Source organism: Ruditapes philippinarum, unplaced genomic scaffold, assembly GCF_026571515.1.
Source record: "Ruditapes philippinarum isolate M1 unplaced genomic scaffold, ASM2657151v2 ctg812_1_1_1_1, whole genome shotgun sequence".
Classification (NCBI taxonomy): Eukaryota; Metazoa; Mollusca; class Bivalvia; order Venerida; family Veneridae; genus Ruditapes; species Ruditapes philippinarum.
Genome location: NW_026862783.1, coordinates 213,447 through 235,159, shown reverse-complemented (window position 1 = coordinate 235,159; position 21,713 = coordinate 213,447). Strand labels below are relative to the sequence as shown.

The 21,713-nt window shown below is 31.4% G+C and overlaps 1 protein-coding gene across 7 annotated transcripts in view; it reads left to right on the top strand.

Moving 5' to 3' along the window:
* LOC132720197 (cytohesin-1-like) overlaps positions 1-21,473 on the top strand; it is a 53,862-nt gene extending 32,389 nt beyond the window's left edge. For 6 of the 7 annotated variants that reach the window (XM_060704248.1, XM_060704247.1, XM_060704250.1 and 3 more), the window contains 10 exons: positions 4,341-4,459; positions 4,936-5,016; positions 6,828-6,940; positions 7,273-7,421; positions 8,304-8,415; positions 11,505-11,519; positions 15,305-15,381; positions 16,823-16,976; positions 17,546-17,615; positions 18,390-21,473. In XM_060704248.1, coding sequence (XP_060560231.1) covers positions 4,341-4,459; positions 4,936-5,016; positions 6,828-6,940; positions 7,273-7,421; positions 8,304-8,415; positions 11,505-11,519; positions 15,305-15,381; positions 16,823-16,976; positions 17,546-17,615; positions 18,390-18,462 — 963 coding nt within the window. In that variant the 3' untranslated portion in view covers positions 18,463-21,473. The remainder of the gene's footprint in view (positions 1-4,340; positions 4,460-4,935; positions 5,017-6,827; positions 6,941-7,272; positions 7,422-8,303; positions 8,416-11,504; positions 11,520-15,304; positions 15,382-16,822; positions 16,977-17,545; positions 17,616-18,389) is intronic. The other variant, XM_060704249.1, reaches the window with a different exon arrangement.
* Positions 21,474-21,713: the final 240 nt, after the last annotated feature.

Genomic DNA, 21,713 nt, shown 5'->3' with positions numbered 1-21,713 from the left:
ACTGCTTGCTGACTGACTTTCATTTTCATTTGATATCTGTTAATAGCTTCATTAAATAAGGAAACTGGCCAGGTCCAACAAAGTAAGGAGGTATTAGGTAAACTACTTGAATGTTAGTGGTGCTAGCAATTTGCCTATGCTGTGATAGCGATTTGCTTATTATCGATAGAGATTTGCTTATGTCATCGATAAAGATTTGCCTATGTCATCGATACAGATTTGCCAATGACATCGATACAGATTTGCCAATGTCATTGATACAGATTTGCCTATGACATCAATACAGATTTGCCAATGTCATCGATACAGATTTGCCTATGTCATCGATACAGATTTGCCTATGTCATAGATAGAGATTTGCTTATGCCATTGATACAGATTTGCCTATGTCATTGATAGAGATTTGCCTATGTCATAGATACAGATTTGCCAATGTCATTGATACAGATTTGCCTATGTCATCGATACAGATTTGCCAATGTCATCAATACAGATTTGCCTATGTCATAGATACAGATTTGCCTATGTCATAGATACAGATTTGCCTATAGATGTCATCCATAGAGATTTGCCTATGTCATCGATACAGATTTGCCTGAGTCATCGATACAGTTTTGTCTATGTCATAGATACAGATTTGCCTATGTAATCGATAGAGATTTGCCTATGTTATCGATACAGATTTGCCTATGTCATCGATACAGATTTGCCTATGTCATCGATACAGATTTGCCTATGTCATAGATACAGATTTGCCTATGTAATCGGTACAGATTTGCCTATGTAATCGATACAGATTTGCCTATGTCATCGTTAGAGATTTGCCAATGTCATCTATAAGGATTTGCCTATGTCATTGGCATAGAACTAAGCCAGTCTGCCTGTTATCTGTACGGTCAGATTTAATAGTGTGGGCTTGTCAGTTTTAAAACTTTGATATTGAAAGGCCTAAGTTACTTACTTTTGCAAATCCGAAAAGTAATAAAATTATGAACTTAGAATGAAATGAGTTTGTCAGCACTATGGTACATGTATAAACTGTCAAATTCAGTATCTAGATTGAGAAATTTCTTAATATAACATTTGACTGGTTTAAATTCAACACAAAACCTAAGGCAAATCTGTTGGGAAATGGTTCATAAATAACAGGTCTGGACTTTTTATGTCTGCTTTTTTTCAAGAAGAATGAATACTTCACTTCTCATTTACTGGAGGTTTTAGTTGGATCATAATGTAGAAATGGACTTTAGTGCTAATGGCTGTCATTATTTCCCCATCTATTTTTTTGACGTAAGCAGTGGTTAATCACTGTACCAGTGCAAGATTTGTTTCATGGTGAAAATGAGTCTACAGACATAGATAAATAAAATCATAGCTCATTAATTAATATACATATGACTACTATATTCATAAAATAAGTTAAAAGCAACTTTAAGATGTGTAATGTTTCATAAATATATGTAATTAATGATTAATCGCTATTTGTTATTAAAAGTTGTCTTAATTGAAGTTAATTCATAAGAAGTAGACCAATCAGATATCAAAAGTTTACAAATTAATAATTCTGATAAAAAGGTATTACTTATGGTTACAGATTTTATGTGTATGTATATTGGGAAGTTTTGTTTGATATAAATATATATTTTACTTTCCTGAGATACCTGGTTAATGTATATATGTTTGAGAAGGACCAGAGGCCTGTGAAACCAATCTTGTTGGATAATTGTGGATTGAATCATCTTATAATGTGAGATAAATTGTTGTACCAGATAATGTTAATATCATAGAAAATTAGTTTTCCCAAACAGTAATTTCACTGAATTCTTGTGGTTGGTCTGGTCAGAGATGATCAAAGTCGGCATGTGGTTCAATCATTGTCCAATTATTCACCACTTATTGAAAAGATACACAATTATCTCTTTTATCACGTTAGGCAACTCCAAGTACTAGGGATATTTTTTCAAGGTACGCATGGGTTTTGTCCCTTGAAACACAAAAACAGTATACCCTCTACAGAGTGCTGGCCCTCTATTGTGGACTACCTCATTACAACAACAGTAACAGTTATTCCTAAGTTACACATCACATTAAATATTATCTCTCTAAAGCAACACATCTTTGCACCACCCAATCTTTGCCTCCCAATGGGTATTGCTCTGCAGAGGTAGTTTCCTTATTTCAGTCATGTTAAGGTTTCTGTCATTTAAGTAGATACCACACAATGATACAAGTTTGTGTGTGTAAAATGCCTTTAAATGGATGAAGAAACTTTTATTGAAAACATTTTGTATAAATAATGCAAGAATTTGTAAGTACAAATGCATGTTTCAGTTTTAAGTGTAAGAGTTTTGTCAGATTGAGCTATAAAGTTTCTGTATGCCTTTTGTTTCTTGATATTGGATAGAATGATTACCTCTTTGAACAAATGTCACCGATACCATTAACAATGGGAAGATGGGAATAAACTGGTAATAAAATGGCCAACTTTATTTCCAAAAATGTTTTCCAGAGAAACAGTTTTTATTGTTAGCTCACCTGTCACAAAGTGACAGGGTGAGCTTTTGTGATCGCTTTTCGTCCGGCGTCCGTCCGTCCGTCCGTCGTCCGTCCGTCGTCCGTCCGTAAACTTTTGCTTTAAATGACATCTCCTCATTAACCACTGAGCCAATTTCATCCAAACTTCACAGGAATGTTCCTTTGGTGGTCACCTTTAAAAATTGTTCAAAGAATTTAATTCCATGCAGAACTCTGGTTGCCATGGCAACCGAAAGAAAAATCTTTAAATATCTTCTTTTAAACAACCCTAAGAGCTAGAGCTTAGATATTTGGCATGAAACATCTTCTAGTGAGTGTCTACCAAGTTTGTTCAAATGAAAGCCCTGGGGTCAAAATTGGCCCCGCCCCAGGGGGTCATTGATTTTCCCTATATGCATATAGTAAAAACTTAAAAAATCTTCTTTTAAAGAACCCAAAGAGCTAGAGCTAAGATATTTGGCATGAAACATCTTCTAGTGAGTGTTTACCAAGTTTGTTCAAATAAAAGCCCTGGGGTCAAAATTGGCCCCGCCCCGGGGGGGTCATTGATTTTCCCTATATGCATATAGTTAAAACTTAAAAAATCTTCTTTTAAAGAACCGTAAGAGCTAGAGCTTAGATATTTGGCATGAAACATCTTCTAGTGAATGTCTACCAAGTTTGTTCAAATAAAAGCCCTGGGGTCAAAATTGGCCCCGCCCCAGGGGGTCATTGATTTTCCCTATATGCATATAGTAAAAACTTTAAAGAACCCAAAGAGTTAGAGCTAAGATATTTAGCATGAAACATCTTCTAGTGAGTGTCTACCAAGTTTGTTCAAATAAAAGCCCTGGGATCAAAATTGGCCCCGCCCCAGGGGGTCATTGATTTTCCCTATATGCATATAGTATATGCATATTATATAAACTTAAAAAATCTTCTTTTAAAGAACTCAAAGAGCTAGAGCTAAGATATTTAGCATGAAACATGTTCTAATGGGTGTCTACCAAGTATGTTCAAATAAAAGCCCTGGGGTCAAAACTGGCCCCGCCGGGGGGGGGGGGGGTCATTTGATTTTCCTTATATATGTATAGAAAAAACTTAAAAATCTTCTTTGAAAAACCCAAATAGCTAGAGTTTAGATATTAAGCACGAAACATCTTTAAGTAAATATCTACAAAGTTTGTTCAAATAAAAGCCCGGGGGTCAAAACTGGCCCTGCCCCAGGGGTGTCATTGTTTTTAACTATATGTGCAAAGTAAAAACTTTAAAAATCTTCTTTTAAAAAACCCAATGAGCTAGAACTTGGATGTTTAGCATGAAACATCTTCTTATGGGTGTCTACCAAGTCTGTTCAAATAAACAAATAAAAGCCCTTGGGTAAAAATTGGCCCGGGGGTGGGGGGGGCTTATATACAGGTGAGCGACCTCAGGGCCATCATGGCCCTCTTGTTTTTTTCTAGTGTCATTGTTCTATATGACCATAGTTTTGACATCAAATACTTGTTTACAGGTTATGTTTTCTGTCTCAGATTTATCCAGAGTTCCCAAGAGAAACCATGTTTAGAAAATAAAGACATTGTAACAACTGTTTCTCCTACAATCCAATAAAGACAGTGTTTCGATAAATCAAATACTAGTAATCTTATTTATCTTGATGAAAATTGTTTATCCCTACATACCTGTTTGTCATTGAAAACCCCATGAAATTGTCATTGAATACCGACACTGGATTTTAGCATGTAATAAAGTCAAAAGTGGAACAAAGGAAATATTCATGCTATTTTGATAACAATATTAAGTTGTTGTATATTTTGTATTTTTAGGGTATTGAATACCTGATAGAGCATCAGTTACTCCAGAATACACCAGAAGATGTTGCCCAGTTCCTATATGCTGGTGAAGGACTCAACAAAACAGCCATTGGTGACTATCTTGGGGAAAAGTAAGTATAGGGTTTTCTTTGGTATCTGATTTTACATGGATTTTAGTTTGAAAATTATAAAAAGTAAGTTACTCTATGTCAAGATTTTGGCATTTTTGCATTTTATTAGTTTCATTTTGTAAGCTGTTTACTGACAATTTCCTTTTTTCAAGAAGAAAAGTTAATCATTAACTTGTTGAATTTGTTAAATGGACTGTCTACCTTTCATTATTGGAACTGTCCACTAACAATTTGTGAAAATCATGATGAAAGTTTAAAGTTTAGTTAATAAGCCAGCAATATAGAGCTGGTCATTCTTGACAGAAGTGGAGGCTGGCCTTGCTCTATATTGGTGGCAGTGGGGTATTCACTTTGAATATCAGCAGTTTGGGGTTAATACATATATTTCCTTATGGTATCAAACCTTAATTTATAATTATTTATACAGCAAAGATTTTGTTAGCCATATTGAACTATTATTATGTAATGTATTTCAGGTCTGACTTCAACATTGCTGTACTGAAGGCATTTGTGAATCTACATGAATTCTCGGACATGATACTTGTTCAAGCTCTCAGGTTTGTTTCTATATCATTAAACAGTGGTAATAATTCACTTCTGCATAGGCTGCCGAGACTCTGTACTGTTTCCCTTCAAAATATAAAAAGTGTGTGAAATATATTTATAGTCATCACTTGATAGCCATATAAGCGTGTCACTTCGGAAGACTGTCATTTATTTTACTTTTTGTAGCAAACTGGTATAGAAATTACTTTATTCTAGGAACTGGTTCTTATACATGCATGAGTTAAGCACTATTTCATATAACGTCAGTTATTAAAATCTCAAATGAAAGTTTTGTTAGTTACTTTAGTTGGAGCAGCGGGAGATCAAACTGGCAATGCTGACCTTTGAAGTCAAATAACCACTAGACCACTGCACCCTTTAAAGATACAGTCAAACTTGTATTAAGCGACCGCGCAAGGGAAACACCCAAAATGGTCGCTTAATGAAACGGTCTCTTAACACAAAGCATGACATAAAAGTCAAAATTTAAAAATGACATCTTTCTTATGCGGTGGGAATGTTTTACCACATCAGTAGAGGCGGAGCGTTGCATTGTTTAATCGATATTATTGGATAATACACGTCACGCGTATACTGCTTACGCTAAAACGGTTTGGGAAATAGAGTTTTTCACACATTTATTTGTTGTGTTTTGATTGTTGACACTTGTGAAATTACGATGCGGCGTTCTCTAAAAACACAATTACTTGACAGGTAAAAGTGGTCGTTTAATGAAAAGATTGTTCTCAATTATGTGACTAATTAGCGGTCGCTGGTCGCGTTGAGCAAAAGTCGCTTAATACATTAAAAATATAGAGAGAAAATGATCGGGGGGAATTTAAAGTGGTCGTTTAAGACAAAAGTCGCTTAATACACGTGGTCGCATGGGCAAGTTAGACTGTATTTGATAAATAACAATCTTTAAATAATAAATTATCCTGTTCCAAACTTACAGGGAGGAAAAGTCCATTTTATAATTATTTAGTCAAATTTAGATGATACACTGAAAATCATAAATGCCCATTAATTTTGGTCAGATAGTTATCAATATGAATTTTCTGGTATATACATCATATATACATACTGTATTTGATAACTGTAGACTGGGTGTTACGGTACTTAAATTTTAGCACCTCTTTGTTCAGAAACTGACAAAATTGTTGCATACAGATAAATTCTAGATTTTGTATTTTCACAAGTTAATTCATAAATTGCTGTTTCATATTATCATGAAGGATATTTCATATTTTTTTGAAATAACTCTTTTGAGCATGTAAGTAATTATTTCTGCTTATGTTTGTGATGAAGGAAAAAAGTTAATTATACAGTAGCTTTGATGTGTTGAAATAGGCATCATTTGGTTTGAGATAATTATGATAGAAGTAATTTAAACAAGAGTAGGTAAAGATTGAAGTTGACTTAGTATAAATGTTGCATGATGTAAATTGTGCCTGAAAATATACTTATGTTGTGTACATCTCTCTACTTCATTTATAAATCATTTAAGTCCAATTCAGATTGTTTCTTTGATGAATTTAAATCTGCAATAATGTTTTGTTATAATTATTAAGTCATACAACCTTTGTTTAGTTGTCCATCATATGTATTATATGATATACACTGTATTTTAAATCAGAAACGGATCAGAGAAATAAAACTTCATTTCACTTTGTTCCTACCCCCACCCACTATTTTAACACGCACTAAGAGAAACAATACTGACAATGTGGGTTCACATTTCACATTTAAAACTAATTTACTAAAAATTTGAAGCATTTTTAAAATGATAAATATAAATGTTATTTTATGATTTACAATACAGGCAGTTTCTGTGGAGTTTTAGACTACCAGGAGAGGCTCAGAAGATTGACAGAATGATGGAGTGCTTCGCTGAGAGATACTGTGTCCTCAATCCAGGAGTCTTCACTAGCTCAGGTATCATTTTGTGTGTTTTACTTATATCATAATGGTGATATTGATAGTTTACCAAAATATATAGTTAAATATATAAAACAGGTTTCAAGTATATTTTAAGAGTATATTGACAAATCTACTTTTCTTTCAAAGCATTTGTTAAAATAATGTTTGGAAATACAATGTATAATTTATGATGATTATCAACAAAAAAAATCCTCCTCATATTCTCAAATCAAGTACATGTTTTCATACAATGTGGAGCATATTCCAACCTAAAATAAACCATATTTCCCCCCCTAGAAAATCGACTTGAGTTACTTGTTCTAAAGATTTACTTTCTATTATTACAGATACATGCTATGTGCTCTCCTTTGCCATAATTATGTTGAACACAAGTTTGCACAACCCGAGTGTGAAGGACAAACCAACAGTGGAGAGATTTATCACAATGAATCGTGGGATCAATGATGGCGGAGATCTGCCTCCAGATCTTCTTACAGTATGTAATGAAAATGAAAAACTCTTTTACTTTCATATTAAGTGGCGTCCATGGTCGAGTGGTTATGGTCGTTGACTTTAAACCACTTGCCCTTCACTGCTGTGGGTTTGAATCCTGACAGGGAATTTTGATTCTTTCATGTGAGGAATCTATCCAGCTAGCTTAAGTTATGAAACATTGGTGGTTCTACTCAGGTGCCCACTCATGCCTGAAATAATGCACGGAAGGGCACATGAAGTCTTCCTCCACCAGTAAAGCTGGAAAATCGCCATATGACCTACACTATGTTAGTGCGCCTTAAAACCCAACAACACCAAAACCCAATATGGTATGTGGCACAGTGCTTTCTTATTAGCTGAAATTATGGCATACAAGATTTTTATGTGACAAGCATTAATGTAGTATGTCACATAAAAAATAAGTGAGGGATTAAGACACAAGTGATTGTATCTAAGCTGACATTGGTAATTGATACGTTACTGACAAGTTACTGGAATACACACTTTATATGAGATGATGGTAATTGGTCTCTTATGGTATTGAATACAGACAACATGAATATTAATGTACCAAGAACTGGATTCATGTATTTTCATCTTACATTAAATTAATGTTTTGTCACGTATTATCATAGAATGTATACAATTGCAGATCATTGACAATTTTCTATAGAAATATTTATAACCATTAATAAATTAATTAATTGTTTCAGTGTAATGTAATGGTATATGAAAACATGAAAGACAGACTCACAAAAATCGTTATTAAGATTAAATTGAAAATATTTTAGTTCGTAAGACTGTCAATTGAATATAGAAAATATAAAAAACATAAAAAATATGGAGACATTGACAAGGTAAAGATAAATTGTATATTATATAGAGCCTGTATGAGAGTATAAAGAAAGAGCCATTTAAGATCCCGGAGGATGATGGCAATGATCTGATGCATACGTTCTTTAACCCAGACAAGGAGGGCTGGCTCTGGAAACAAGGTATGTTATATCTCCATATAAACACATCAGTCATCTCTTTGAATTCATTCATTTAATCATGCTCATTTGATTTTCTTCTTTCTTTAAAAAAATAATCATTGTTTCATTGAATGGAGGAAACAAAGAAGTAATTCTTAACTATAAAAATCTTCAAACTGTCAACTGTTGGTAAATTATTGCTTTCATAAGCTTTGTTTCCCAGTTGCGCTTTTTTCAAACTCACTGGCTTTTCTTTGATGCGAGAAAGTGTTATTTTGGAATGGCTATAAAAAAAGTGCAATAATATTATGTAAGATTGCATTTTAATACACATTTGTATCCATTGAAGCAAGAAAGTAAACTCTTGGTTTTATTAGCCCTTCTTTTACCCCACCCTAAGTTTCCCTGCTTTCTGTTTGTTGCATTAGTGTTTTAAATTTTAACAGCTATGTAGTTATATGAAACAATGTTCTCAGTATATGTACTATCTGTGATTGATATCTTTTACACTGTACACATAGAAATACATGTATATACATGCATATATATATATAGAGAGAGAGAAAGCTCAAGTGCAATGTTTCTTGATGTAGAAAACTATATGCAAAACTGATAATAAAATTAGAGGAGTTATATTCTGTCATGTTTGCACAAACACAATGTCTGTCATGAAAATATAAGAAGCATGAAGCTAATTCTGTGATAATTAAGGAATGGTTCACAAATAACTCTTGCATGAGACAGAAAATGAAGCTTGGAAAAGGTCACTTCCTGATTGATGGTTAATTCACCAGCATGATTAGGTTCTGAGTCTAGCATGTCTTATATGTTTAGCTTCTCTTTTAGTTATGTGAGATTAAGTTATTGTTTTTTTATATGAAATGTCAAATGAAGTTAGGGATGTAAAATAGGACTGATTTCTTATACTTAACATTTTTTTACTGTTACATGAATTGAATTACTGAAAAGAAAAAAAATGTCTGCAATTGTTTATTTTTCAATTCAATGTTAATTTATTTGTGTTTGTTAAAATGCTTAATTAATTACAATAGTGAAACAATCGTGCCAGTAAATAGATTGTCTAGGTATTCAAAAAAATTGTTGTTCATTGTTTGTTTGTTTTTTTTTGGTAAAAATTCAAGGAAATATTGAAGATGATTGTTAATTTTAGTTTAATTTTAGCTAGATAAGTTGTTTTTGCTTTTATGTCTAGCCCACTGTCTTTCTCTTTTATTTATTTTGAAATTATCTATATCTTGGACAATGATTCAGGCTGCTTAAATTTTCTTGGTCTTCCTTTTGTTCTGGTATGAAGATCTAAACATTGACTTTTACTCTATGACGTATTTTTCTTACTTTCTCTTCTTATTATTTATAACTTATCATTTTAACATTGTAAATAACTTACATGTTTTTCATGGAATCATACTGTACTTCTTTGCAATTTTATCAAATAATTATTTTCTGGCTTACTTTAAAGCCTTGTTCAATTATAAAAAGACCTGTTCAGCTCACCTAATTTTTTTTACACTATAATACTTTTCATGATATTCAGAAATTATTTCCACAGTTCTGCTTTATTTAACAAAGCATTTCATTAGGCAGCATGCCTCCATATTCATGCTATTTTTTCGTGAAGATTTTGAAAATGTATTTACAAGTAACTTATTGTGAAGGGAACAAAGAAAGTTATTTACACATTTTAAAGGGTACTTACAATCCACATATATATTACCATAGAAGAGGTCAAAATATGCAAAAATAGTTCTTACTGTGGTAGTGACAGTCATGTAGTAGAAATAGGGTTAATAAATGATGCAAAATCAGGCATTAATCACTGTTACTATGTAAACTATTACTTCAACCTTAAATCTTTTTACTTTTCTTAAAATCTTTATTCATTTATCTCAAGTTTGATTTTCTTGAAATATTTTGGCTCAGCTGGAGGCATGCAGCTTTAAGTGTATGTAATCATTCAACCAAACTCCTGCTGGAACCAAAGTTGATCAACCTGTGTCTGACCAGCCTGACTAGCAATCTGACCAGGCTCTTTACTGTTGGTAGCTCACTTCTTGTAAATCCTTTAAACTTTAAATGGACTGTTTCACCTACAAAGAAGGACAAAACCATCACATAAATACAGCTGGTTCAGAGTTCTTAATCATCAAATCAAATAATATACTTATTATCTTATCTTAACTCTAAATTAGCATTGTTCTATTAAATATCAAAACTGATTACCACAATTAATTTTTTCATCTCGAAATTTATAAAAAAATAGATTTTTTTCTTGTCTTTTATTCATTAAAATGATGATCATTATAGAAATAAGTAACATTAATCTTAACAGTGCTGTATAATCAGACAGGTTCTATATGGTTAACTGCTCCATTTTATTATTTTGATAATGAAATCACTCAAATTTACTACAGATAGTCAAATTTAAGTTTGTTTGTTTGATTGGGTTTTACGTCACACTGGCACAGTATAGGTCATATGGCTACGTTACAGCTTAACTGGTAGAGGAAGACCTCAGGTGCCCTTCCGTGCATTATTTCAGGCATGAACGGGCACCTGTGTAGAACCACCAATGTTCCGTAAGCTAGCTGGATAGCTTCCTCACATGAAAGAATTCAAAGTCCCTGTCGGAATTCGAACCCATAAATTAAAGTCAAGACAAGTTCATTGCATAAAATTCAGCAGGACAAGTATTAACCTTTAACCTGCTGTTGGCAACAGATTTTACCTCTGTGACCAGAGCAGACCAAGTTCAGCCTGCACATGTGTGTCTGGTCATGGTCTGCATTGTTTGCTATTCAGTCTGTATATATTTTGAAAATTTTCTAAAAATGATGAATGGTTTTGTCCACATTAAAATAAAGACATGTCCATTTAAGATATTTAGTAGGGGACGTGTTAATAGTAGCTTTCATGTTTAGAAGAAAAAGTAAAACAATATACATATTATATAAATATTATACATATATTATGTTTGAGGTGAGCTGACATGTCCACTATAAATCTCTAACTATATTCATCATATCTATATATAATAATAACAAACTTTACTAGATTACTATTATAATACTGGTAATAATTTATATCAACAGGGGTTACTAAGTTTGGTAGGTGTCTTTTTTACGGCAGTTACGATTTCCTTGCTTGGTTGGCTGAATTCGCTTAGTTTGACTGTTTATTTTTTCATCTGCACACTCTGCCTTTATCATAGCTCTTTTTTCATTTCATCATATTAAAAATAGCTAAACAGGCTCTATTTTTGAAACAGTAATGTTTTCATATTTGTTTAAGAAGTATTATCAGGCTTTATATACATTATATCATATGCCTAATGTCAAGAAGTTTCCCTTTGAAATTATGTCATGCGTTGACTTCATTGTATCGTTGATTGAAATCCTTTATTGGGCATTGAAATTGCACTTTAAAACTTCACTGTATACCATAGTGTCACATTGATGAATCATGACTTTATTTTATTATTTTATATCAACACTTGAGGAACAATTGAAAATAATTCATTCCTTACACATGACTGTATTAACTGGCTTTGAGACATCAAAACTTTTTTTTTGTAAAACTAATCATGATCTAGATAGATTTAACATTTTAAAAAGCTTGTCATTTTTCATTCCATTGGATTGGAAGTATTTAAAAAAAAAGAAATGGCACACAGAAATATCAATCAGTAGTTGACTTTGTTTTTAGCTCGACTATTCGAAGAATATGAGAGCTATTGTAGTCGTGTCGGCGTCGGCGTCAGCGTCCGCGTCGGCGTCTGCGTTGGTTAAAGTTTTTTGTAAAGTCAAATATCTCAATTATTACTTGAGATATTCAATTGAAACTTACAATACTTATTTATAGTAACAAGGTACATCAGATGGACAAGTTGGATAACTCTGCCTACAATATTGACAGAATTATGCCCCTTTTTAACTTAGAAATTTTGGTTAAAGTTTTTTGTAAAGTCAAATATCTCAATTATTGCTTGAGATATTCAATTGAAACTTACAATACTTATTTATAGTAACAATGTACATCAGATTGACAAGTTGGATAACTCTGCCTACCATATTGACAGAATTATGCCCCTTTGGAACTTAGAAATTTTGGTTAAAGTTTTTTGTAAAGTCAAATATCTCAATTATTGCTTGAGATATTCAATTGAAACTTACAATACTTATTTATAGTAACAATGTACATCAGATTGACAAGTTGGATAACTCTGCCTACCATATTGACAGAATTATGCCCCTTTGGAACTTAGAAATTTTGGTTAAAGTTTTTTGTAAAGTCAAATATCTCAATTATTGCTTGAGATAATCAATTGAAATTTAAAATACTTATTTATAGTAACAATGTACATAAGTTTGCAAAATTGCATAACTCTGTCTGCAATATTTGCAGAATAATTTGCCCCTTTGAAACTTAGAAATTTTGGTTAAAGGTTAACGGTCTTCAAAGATATTTACTTGAAACTTTACACATGCACTAATGGTCATAATTGGAGGGTCATAATTGTATGTCACTGACCAAGTTCCATAACTCTATCTTGCATTAAGGCTGATTCATATCCCTTTTCTACTTAGTCTCTTGGTTAATGTTTACATGCAAGTTTTACATATCTCAATAACTATTAAAGATATTTGTTTTAAAACTTCACATATGCATTTAGTGTCATAATTGTAGGTCACTGACAAAGATCCATAATTCTATCTTGCATTTTAGGCTGATTTTTCTCCCCTTTTTCAACTTAGAAATTCATGGTAAAGTTTTGCTTGTAAGCTGTTATCTCAATAACTACTGAAGGGTTTGTGCCTTTTTTGGGACAATTTTATGCATTCATAATAATAAAGTAGTGATTTACTTGATAAAACATCTTAATAACAAGCCTTTGTACCTTTTCTGTCAAATTTATGTATTCATAGGTAATTAGTATTATTATACTCAATAAAAAACCCTTGTGACATTACCTTCCGAATAGTCAAGCCAATTCTGTATAATTAGACTCTCTCTAAGGCCTATAGCATGAATTTGTAAAAAAAAAAATAGCCCTTTTATGAACTTAAAAAATTTAACAATATCAAGGCTCTTTTACTATCAAGCACTTAGAATAGTCGAGCGTGCTGTCCTACTGACAGCTCTTGTTATATTCATCACTTTTATCAAATTGTGTCATCACGTATAACTTAATAGAAATGTTATGACTGTTCTGTCGGACACTTTGGAAATGTCTTGAGCAATTTTGACATTGAAAATATTACAAGTGTGATTTTGTAACTGCATGTAGGCAAAATATCATCGGTGTATAAAAAGTTGCTTCATTAGAGAACATATATAGCCATATCGTCACTACATTACAAACATTATAATCTGCTTGTGAACATGCCTTTACTTTTCCTAACAAACATTGGCTTTACATATGATAAATATATTTGCATATAATGTCAATGGTATATCTATATGTGATTATTGAAATTAGTTTTGTAATCTACATTTTTTCATATGATATTTTCTGCATGCTGTTTTAACAAGGCATGATCATCTATTGATGTAAAACGTTGGCTAGCCAAGCATGGATATCCTAATTATTTTGTTTTTGTTTGTTTTGTTTTTGTATTGGAAACACTGTTTGTGCGAGAAACAGGTTATTTTTGGAATGTTCCTAGCACTGTGGATACACATAGCAGGGTTATAGTAATTACCTAGCAACATAATCATGTTTTATATATGTATAAAATATACTTGTTTATATTATTCCACATTTTAACTGAGGAGAAAATTGAATATACATGTACCTGGTAAAGGTTTTCATTTAGAAATTTGCAAAGTTTAAAATGAAAAAAAGAAATGTAATATAAGTGTAGAAGTCTGGAAAGATAAATGCCTTAAGATATATTGTTTTCAACACTGGTAATGACTTTGCTGTTTATGGTTGTGAAGTATGGGGAAAGAAATGAAAATAGAACCATGAAACTGCATAGTTTCTCAATGCTCTCACCAACAGATAAATTAACCAATCAACAGGATAATTTTTATTTCTATAAGTTATGAGGATGTTTTAACGTTAGTTTTTGTATTTTTCAAGAAGGAACATTTTTGGTTTTGCACATCAGTTAACCACATTTGATTTTGAAAACTGTTTGAAGCACTGCAGATATTCCTACGTTCAGAGATTTTTCTTTTAGTCTTGAACTCTTTGTAACATACAATGTATATATGTTGTGTTTCTTCATGGGACTGACTGAATCTACCCATGTAACCAGTACAGACCAAGATTGATCTGTACATCTGTGATGTCTGTCTGATCATGGTCAGCATTGTTACTACATTATTTAGCATGGCAAGGGTTACACAGATAATTAATGTCGACTTTAATGCCGTTATTATCCTCCATTTATAAGATTTGATTTTCTAAAATGGTTTGTTAACTTTTTTAACAACAACAAAAAGCAAGAAGAAATAACAACATTTTAACACACAAGGCATCTGGTTATGTTTGTAAATGATCTATATATGTATTGAGAGTGAAACGGTTGTAATGATTTTAATTTCAATGTATTGTATATCTGTTGTTTTTTATTGATAATCAATTAATTAACTAGAAATGTTCTGAACTTTCAGAATACTAATTTATTTTTGGTGACAAAAAACGTCAGGAACATGTTTTTCCCAAAAATTATTGCATTAAAATTATTTGAAAAAAATAATAATAAGGAAATAAAGTTTTATGTGATCTTGAAATGTCTAAAAAGGAACAATGATGAACACATTGTATTTTTTGTTTCCACAATAATCATAGTGATTTTTTCTTAATATAGTTTGAACTTCATATTGAAAAGTGTATTAAGTGTAGTCATGAACATATATTATTGTGGTATTTTGTTTGTTTCAGGTGGTCGTTACAAGAACTGGAAGAGGAGGTGGTTTATACTGAATGACAACTGTCTATATTACTTCCAGTTCACAACTGTAAGTACAGTTAAATATTTTCATATACATTTACATGTAATTTAAGGTAAATCATCAATCTTCAGCTTGTGGAAATTTGGCATAATTCAAAAGTTCAGATGCCCAGCAAGGGACAAAATTGGTAGAAGCTATATAAGCATTTGATATGTCCTCTGGCTTAGTGGTCTTTGATTCATTTGCCACTCACATTTGTATGTTAGAATCTGGCTTGGGGCTTGACACTTCCAGTTTAGAATGGTCTCCAGCTAGCACAAAAAGATTTGTAGTTCTACTAAAGTATCAGCTATTGCCTTAAAGATTGTATAGGGGAGATGACATATTTTCCTCAACTAATGAGAACCACCATAATATTATGTTGTTAGTATCTGTGTATCTTGAAATCCCCCCATTGCCATCCTACCTTCCTTCACCCAACCCAAAATGGCATTGATATGTTTTGTACTGAAAGTATTTTAATTGCAATAACAATTCATTTGTGTGATGTCTTTGGCAAGTGTAGGGATGATTCAGCAATGGATATTCATCATTAAATCATCTTATAAGGTCATTGTTAATGTCTGTTGTACTTCAACTTGGCAGTACACATTTACTTTAAACAGAGACGTTTTTCTTGGAAGTTATCAGTTTCTAGATAATTTTCTTTGAAGGAAACAGACATTTTCCTAATGTGGTAAAAAGTGGGGCAAATTTCAGACAAACAGTTGGAAATAGAATTCCTAGACATTTAATGAAAAAATTACTTTTTATGGCTTTAAAAGTCAGTGTGAACTTAGAAAGTAAGTGGCAGAAACCTGTTTGTATTAAAACTAGAAGTCAATAAGAAATGTCTGAATATGTTTGGGTTTTTTGTTGTTGTTTTTTTTATATGTCAATCAATGTCAAGGTGGATTTTGATATCAAATTTAATGCCCAGAGTCTTAGTTAATCAAATCAAAAATATTCCTGAAAATATTATAGCAACCATACCACTCTATATTTTTGGAGTTCCTTTATTGAAAGTTAAATCTACCATCAACAAATAAATGTTATCATTGCATCATTTCATAAAATTCATCAGAAAAATTACCATTTGTTTCTACTGTTAGCCACCAAAAGAAAATGGTGAATTTTGGAAGGTGTTTTGTCCCAACTGTAAGTTGTAGCATATTCAAATGGCAGTCATTGTATTGTTTGTTGCATATCACTCAGTATTTATACAAACATCCCTGTTTTCTTACTTACGTTTGAGAAATAGACGTGCCCTTGTTGTCTTGTTTATGTGCCTGAACTATTACAATTGGACTAAAATACAAAATAATTTAACATGAATAGATGTCTGAAATATCTAAAACAAATATGACATAAATTGAGTGGTAACAATTTAATACACTCATAGGAAGTGTAGATGAGAGAAGATTTGAAAGTTTGTTTTTATGTCAAAGTACATTTGTTTATGTTTCAGGACAAGGAACCAAAGGGTATTATACCTTTGGAAAATATTCAGGTACGAATGTCCAACGAGAAATCAAACAAACCACATTGTTTTGAGCTGTATGCCACCACTAACGAAATAATCAAGGCATGTAAGGTGGATAAAGAAGGCAAAGTTGTAGAAGGTAAATACTCCCAGCATTCTGTACATTGTATATGGTTTGTAATCTACTTAATTAAAAGAGTGTTTCAATGACAATTTGAACTGAGTGAGAAAGTGATGTTCATGGTTAAGAGGTGTTTGCAGGTATACTGCTTTTGAAGAAATTATAGCTTAAAATGCTTGTGTCGATTACCTATAAGTCGTTGAATTGATATCATGTTTGTTTAAGCATTCAAGGTCAGTTAATTGAAAGTGTGAGAATGGAAAGGAAAATTAATCCTGTTATTATAGTGTGCATGGGTTTTATGGATGAGCATCTGTTGGGTTTCTGTTGTTCATATAATTCATTATCACAAGTAGTATAATGGTATAATGTTACAGAACAATTTCAACAAGCATTTATTTAGAGTTTTCAAACTGATTTATTAGCTCTGACCCTGCTAGATTGAAAATGAATTTCCTTTGCCACCAGTATAGAGCCAGGCAAGCCTCTATATGTGCAATCTGACCAAGCTCTATACTGTTGGCTAACTTCAAATTTTAGAAATTCAAAGGCTAATGGTTGTAGTAAGAAAATCTCGATAATTTCAGGCAAGCACAATGTGTACAAGATGTCAGCAGCTACAGCAGATGAGAAAGATGAATGGATCAAGTGTATAAAGTAAGAAACTTTACTTTTTTTAATTAATTTTATGAAATGGGTGTTTTCCTACCTGAACTTTTTACTGCTCATTTGTAGTTGAATGGATTTCATTGTAAATACAAATAATTAGGTTGTCAACTGGAATTAGGCTGGTTGAGACTGACTAATAATTTAGGCAGGCCTGACCAACAATTAAGGCAGGCCTGACCAACAATTAAGGCAGGCCTGACCAACAATTAAGGCAGGTATGACTTTAGGAGATGCCATTGATCCTTCTATATCATCACCACAGCTGCCCGAAAGCAGAATTAGCAGTTAAACAGTGCTTAATTACATATGACTGCTTTTAATTAAAGAATGATATTGTGATTTAGACTTCTGTACACAGTATTTCTGTCATATCACCATATAAGGCCCAATTCCTAATGAAAAATACCGTCTTTTCCCCAATTTAAATATTAAATTCCCAACAGCAGCAAAAATTAAAGCAGTTTTAGCTATATGGAAAAAATTAAACTGTTTTGACTTGTATCTTAAAAGAAGTGATAGGTTGTATGATCATGTATATAGTAGGTTTTCAAGTTCATGAAATTTCTAAAATCTTTCAAAATGCTGATTTTTTTTTAAATTTAAACCAGATGCCTTTTCCCTAACTAGCTTGAAAAGCCTTGCTGTATTAGATATGACATTTTAGAATTCTGTTATTTCTTGTACTTTTCTTTATCAATTATCTCTAATTTTGTATTATTATCGTCAAAAAAAAGTTATTTGTTTATTTTTGTTTATTTATAGGTCTTGTATTAGTGAGAACCCATTCTATGACATGCTGAATGCCAGGAGGAAGAAAGCTGCTCAAGCTAAATAAGCTTCTAGAGATCCAGATTTGATCAAGAGTCTGCAAGAAGCTTGTAAACCAAGCTTCTATCCAACACCAGACCATAAATTTTAGACTTGTGTACCAATACATTTATAGACTTGACTTTTCACAACTTCATTGGTGTGGTCACAAAATGAGAATGAAATTATTTTGGTTTAGCGACACTTTTGAACTGAATCAGAATTACCACCAAAACAGTATTGAGAGTAAGAATTGCGTGTTGCATTACTTATGTTCATTTAATAACACATGTCATACTACTGTGTCTATATAAACAATATCAAAACACGTTTCTGTGAAATGTGCATCATGCATCATGAAATTATATTTATCTGGTGAATGTGGCTCTCTACTGATGTAAAAGTGATAACTTATGTGTCAGTAAAAGATAAACGTTTTAAATTGTTTCCTTGTGAGATTTTACATTACAACGTTGCAAAGTGACTTGATAACCTTATTATATTAGGGTAATGATAAAATGTGTAATATTTACTTGTATGCCAGTAAAAACTAGTGTGGGTATTTGAAATTTTTAATACTGTGATATGTAAGTGTAATCATGATTTGATGGTGTGAGTTGTCTCCCCTGTGTAGGAAGATTTGCTGTATATAGTGTAAATGACTGTACTGATTTCATTTGTAACGGAAACTATTTTCAATTTTTCTTAACATATATATTTTATTATGTTTTGCTGGAATTTAGATTTGAGTTAAGGGTCTTAGTATGAGTTATAAAAGCTTCTGTTTGGAAAAGATTTTTTTATTTTAAAGAATCTACATGTATTTATAACAATTATTTTATGATTATGAATGCTTTTAATGTTTGAGTCATACAATTACTTTTACAGAATTACCTAATTACTTTGATTTTTCATAATTTAAATGAACTGGTTTTCTTTTCATTACTTATATTTTCATTTTGAAATTCAATATAACAAAATGTGATTGTATAAGTATCAGGTTGTAAATGTCAGTATATTTTTATGTCATGACAAACGAGTGCTATGTTTTTCTGTATATGATATCATAGCACAACAATTGGAATGAGTATGATGTTTAGTCATATACTTTGTTATACAACATGTCAGAAATAATTAAAAAATTCATGATATTGTTACTATTAATAGAAAAATGAGTGCAAGCCACAAGATTATGATATTTTGCAAGGAATATTAATTGTGTATATTGTAAAAAAAATTCAGGGAGAAAGTAATATTAATTTTTTGTTGGGCAAGAATTAGTTACCATCCATTTATAGTAAGATATTATTATTTTTAGTTTTTCCATTATTAAAGACTTTTGAAATAACTTCACTTTAGGGTTGATATATGAAATTAGAAGAAAACAATATCGTTTTTAGTTACAAACAATTCCACTGTGTATGTGATTGGTAAAAGCAAAAAAGCTACTACTATATAAATCTTAGTTTGTTTTAAGAAAACTATAACAAGTGAAGTCGGAAATTCTGTACATTATTCAAGGGCAGTATATTTTACCTGGGCAGTTTGCTTAAATAATTTCTCCTTTACCAGAGATTAATGTTGACAAGTTAGCAGTCAACTTTGTTGGTTCAAAATTCGAATATAGACATTGTAATATTCATTGACTTGATAACGGTTCAAAACCTTATATGATGTTTGTTTGTTGGGGTTTTTTTCTCATAAAGCAAGTTATAGTAAATTTTGCTTGTTATCTTGTTAAAAGATTCTGAATTTTTCATTTTATATTCATCAATTTTTGTTATTTTCCTTCATCATGAACACTTACATTCATTATTTTATCATGAGTCCTTCACAGAAAGTTATATGTTATAAAGGAGGAATATAAATATTGTATATTTTTGTAAATAAGTCATAATAATAAAGTTAAAACCAGTCATTTGTACATAATGTTCATTTGTGTATTGTGATCATCTTTTTAAACAATCATTTTACCCCATATTATGCTTGCATCTTTTTTCTCCTTCTGGTGACAGATTTTTTTCTCTCTTGAGATTAAATTAATTTTGCGTTGACTCAGGTATTCTCCTTAAACTTCTTTTTCTGTTCTGTGTTCAAATGATAATTTTCAAGTCATAAGATGAAATATAATGCATGGATTTACGCAGCAACGAATCTAGTTCACATTATAGAGAACAAAACCTTTGGGTGTAAATTGAAGTAGTAAATATGGTTTCAAACAAGTCTGTTTAGTACAAAAAAATGTATGGATGAGCTTTGAATTTAGATAATTATGATTTTTTGTGTTAAATAATGATGAACATGCATTCTGAAAAATGAAAATTATTCAATAAGAAAAACTGATGCTAATTTTGCTTTCAATGAGGCATGGTTTTATTTCAGATGTGCAGTAAAATAGTAAAAATAATCTGATTAATTAAATTATAAATTAAAAGCATCCTAATAATAAAGTTTATAATTTTAAGATAGTATAAAAAAATGATTATAAAATCTACATTGTACAATGCTTATGATAAAGGAGAATCAATGAAGATATGTTGAACTACATTCAACAGTGACATTATTAATCTAATTGTGATGTCTTTAATGAAGTCATAATGATAGTATAAATTTACTCGCACAAGAGTTCAGTCTTGAATTGATTATGAAATAGTGCAAACCATATTAGAATAAAAAAATATAAGCATGTCTCTAACTTAAGTAATCATATGTTAAAATATTTGATGTAATAAAAAACAACTTGATTTTTATGTACAACATTAGTGCAGGTTGAAAAAAAAATCAAATTTATAAGGACTGAGGTATTATTCAAAAATAAAATCACCAAAAATTTACATGGTGAATTTATTAAGGTTGCATTCAAAATTCATCTAAACTTCCTTCTTGATTGTGTTTCTTAAGATTTTTGTGTGTGAATTTTGATGGATTAAAGGGAGACTATTTGCAGTATGCATTAACTCACTGCATGGTATACTGGTAGCACATTTTCTTTTCTTGTCTCAAATAAAACTAATGAATTGAATGAAAAAACAAAGTCTTCCTAACTTAAAGAAGATAGTACTGGTATAAATTGTGTTATTATTTATTCTTGAATTATTACTAAACTGAGATAAGTTATAAGATACCATGATTCAAGCTTCTGTTTTAATGTTGAAAAGACTATTTTAGTATTGCATGTGTAGCTTTTGTTTGTAAAGTTAAAATGCTTCTGATCATGCCATTGTATAATACCTTACTCAATATGAGTAAATAAGTTAACATAGCTGAAAGCTAAACAAG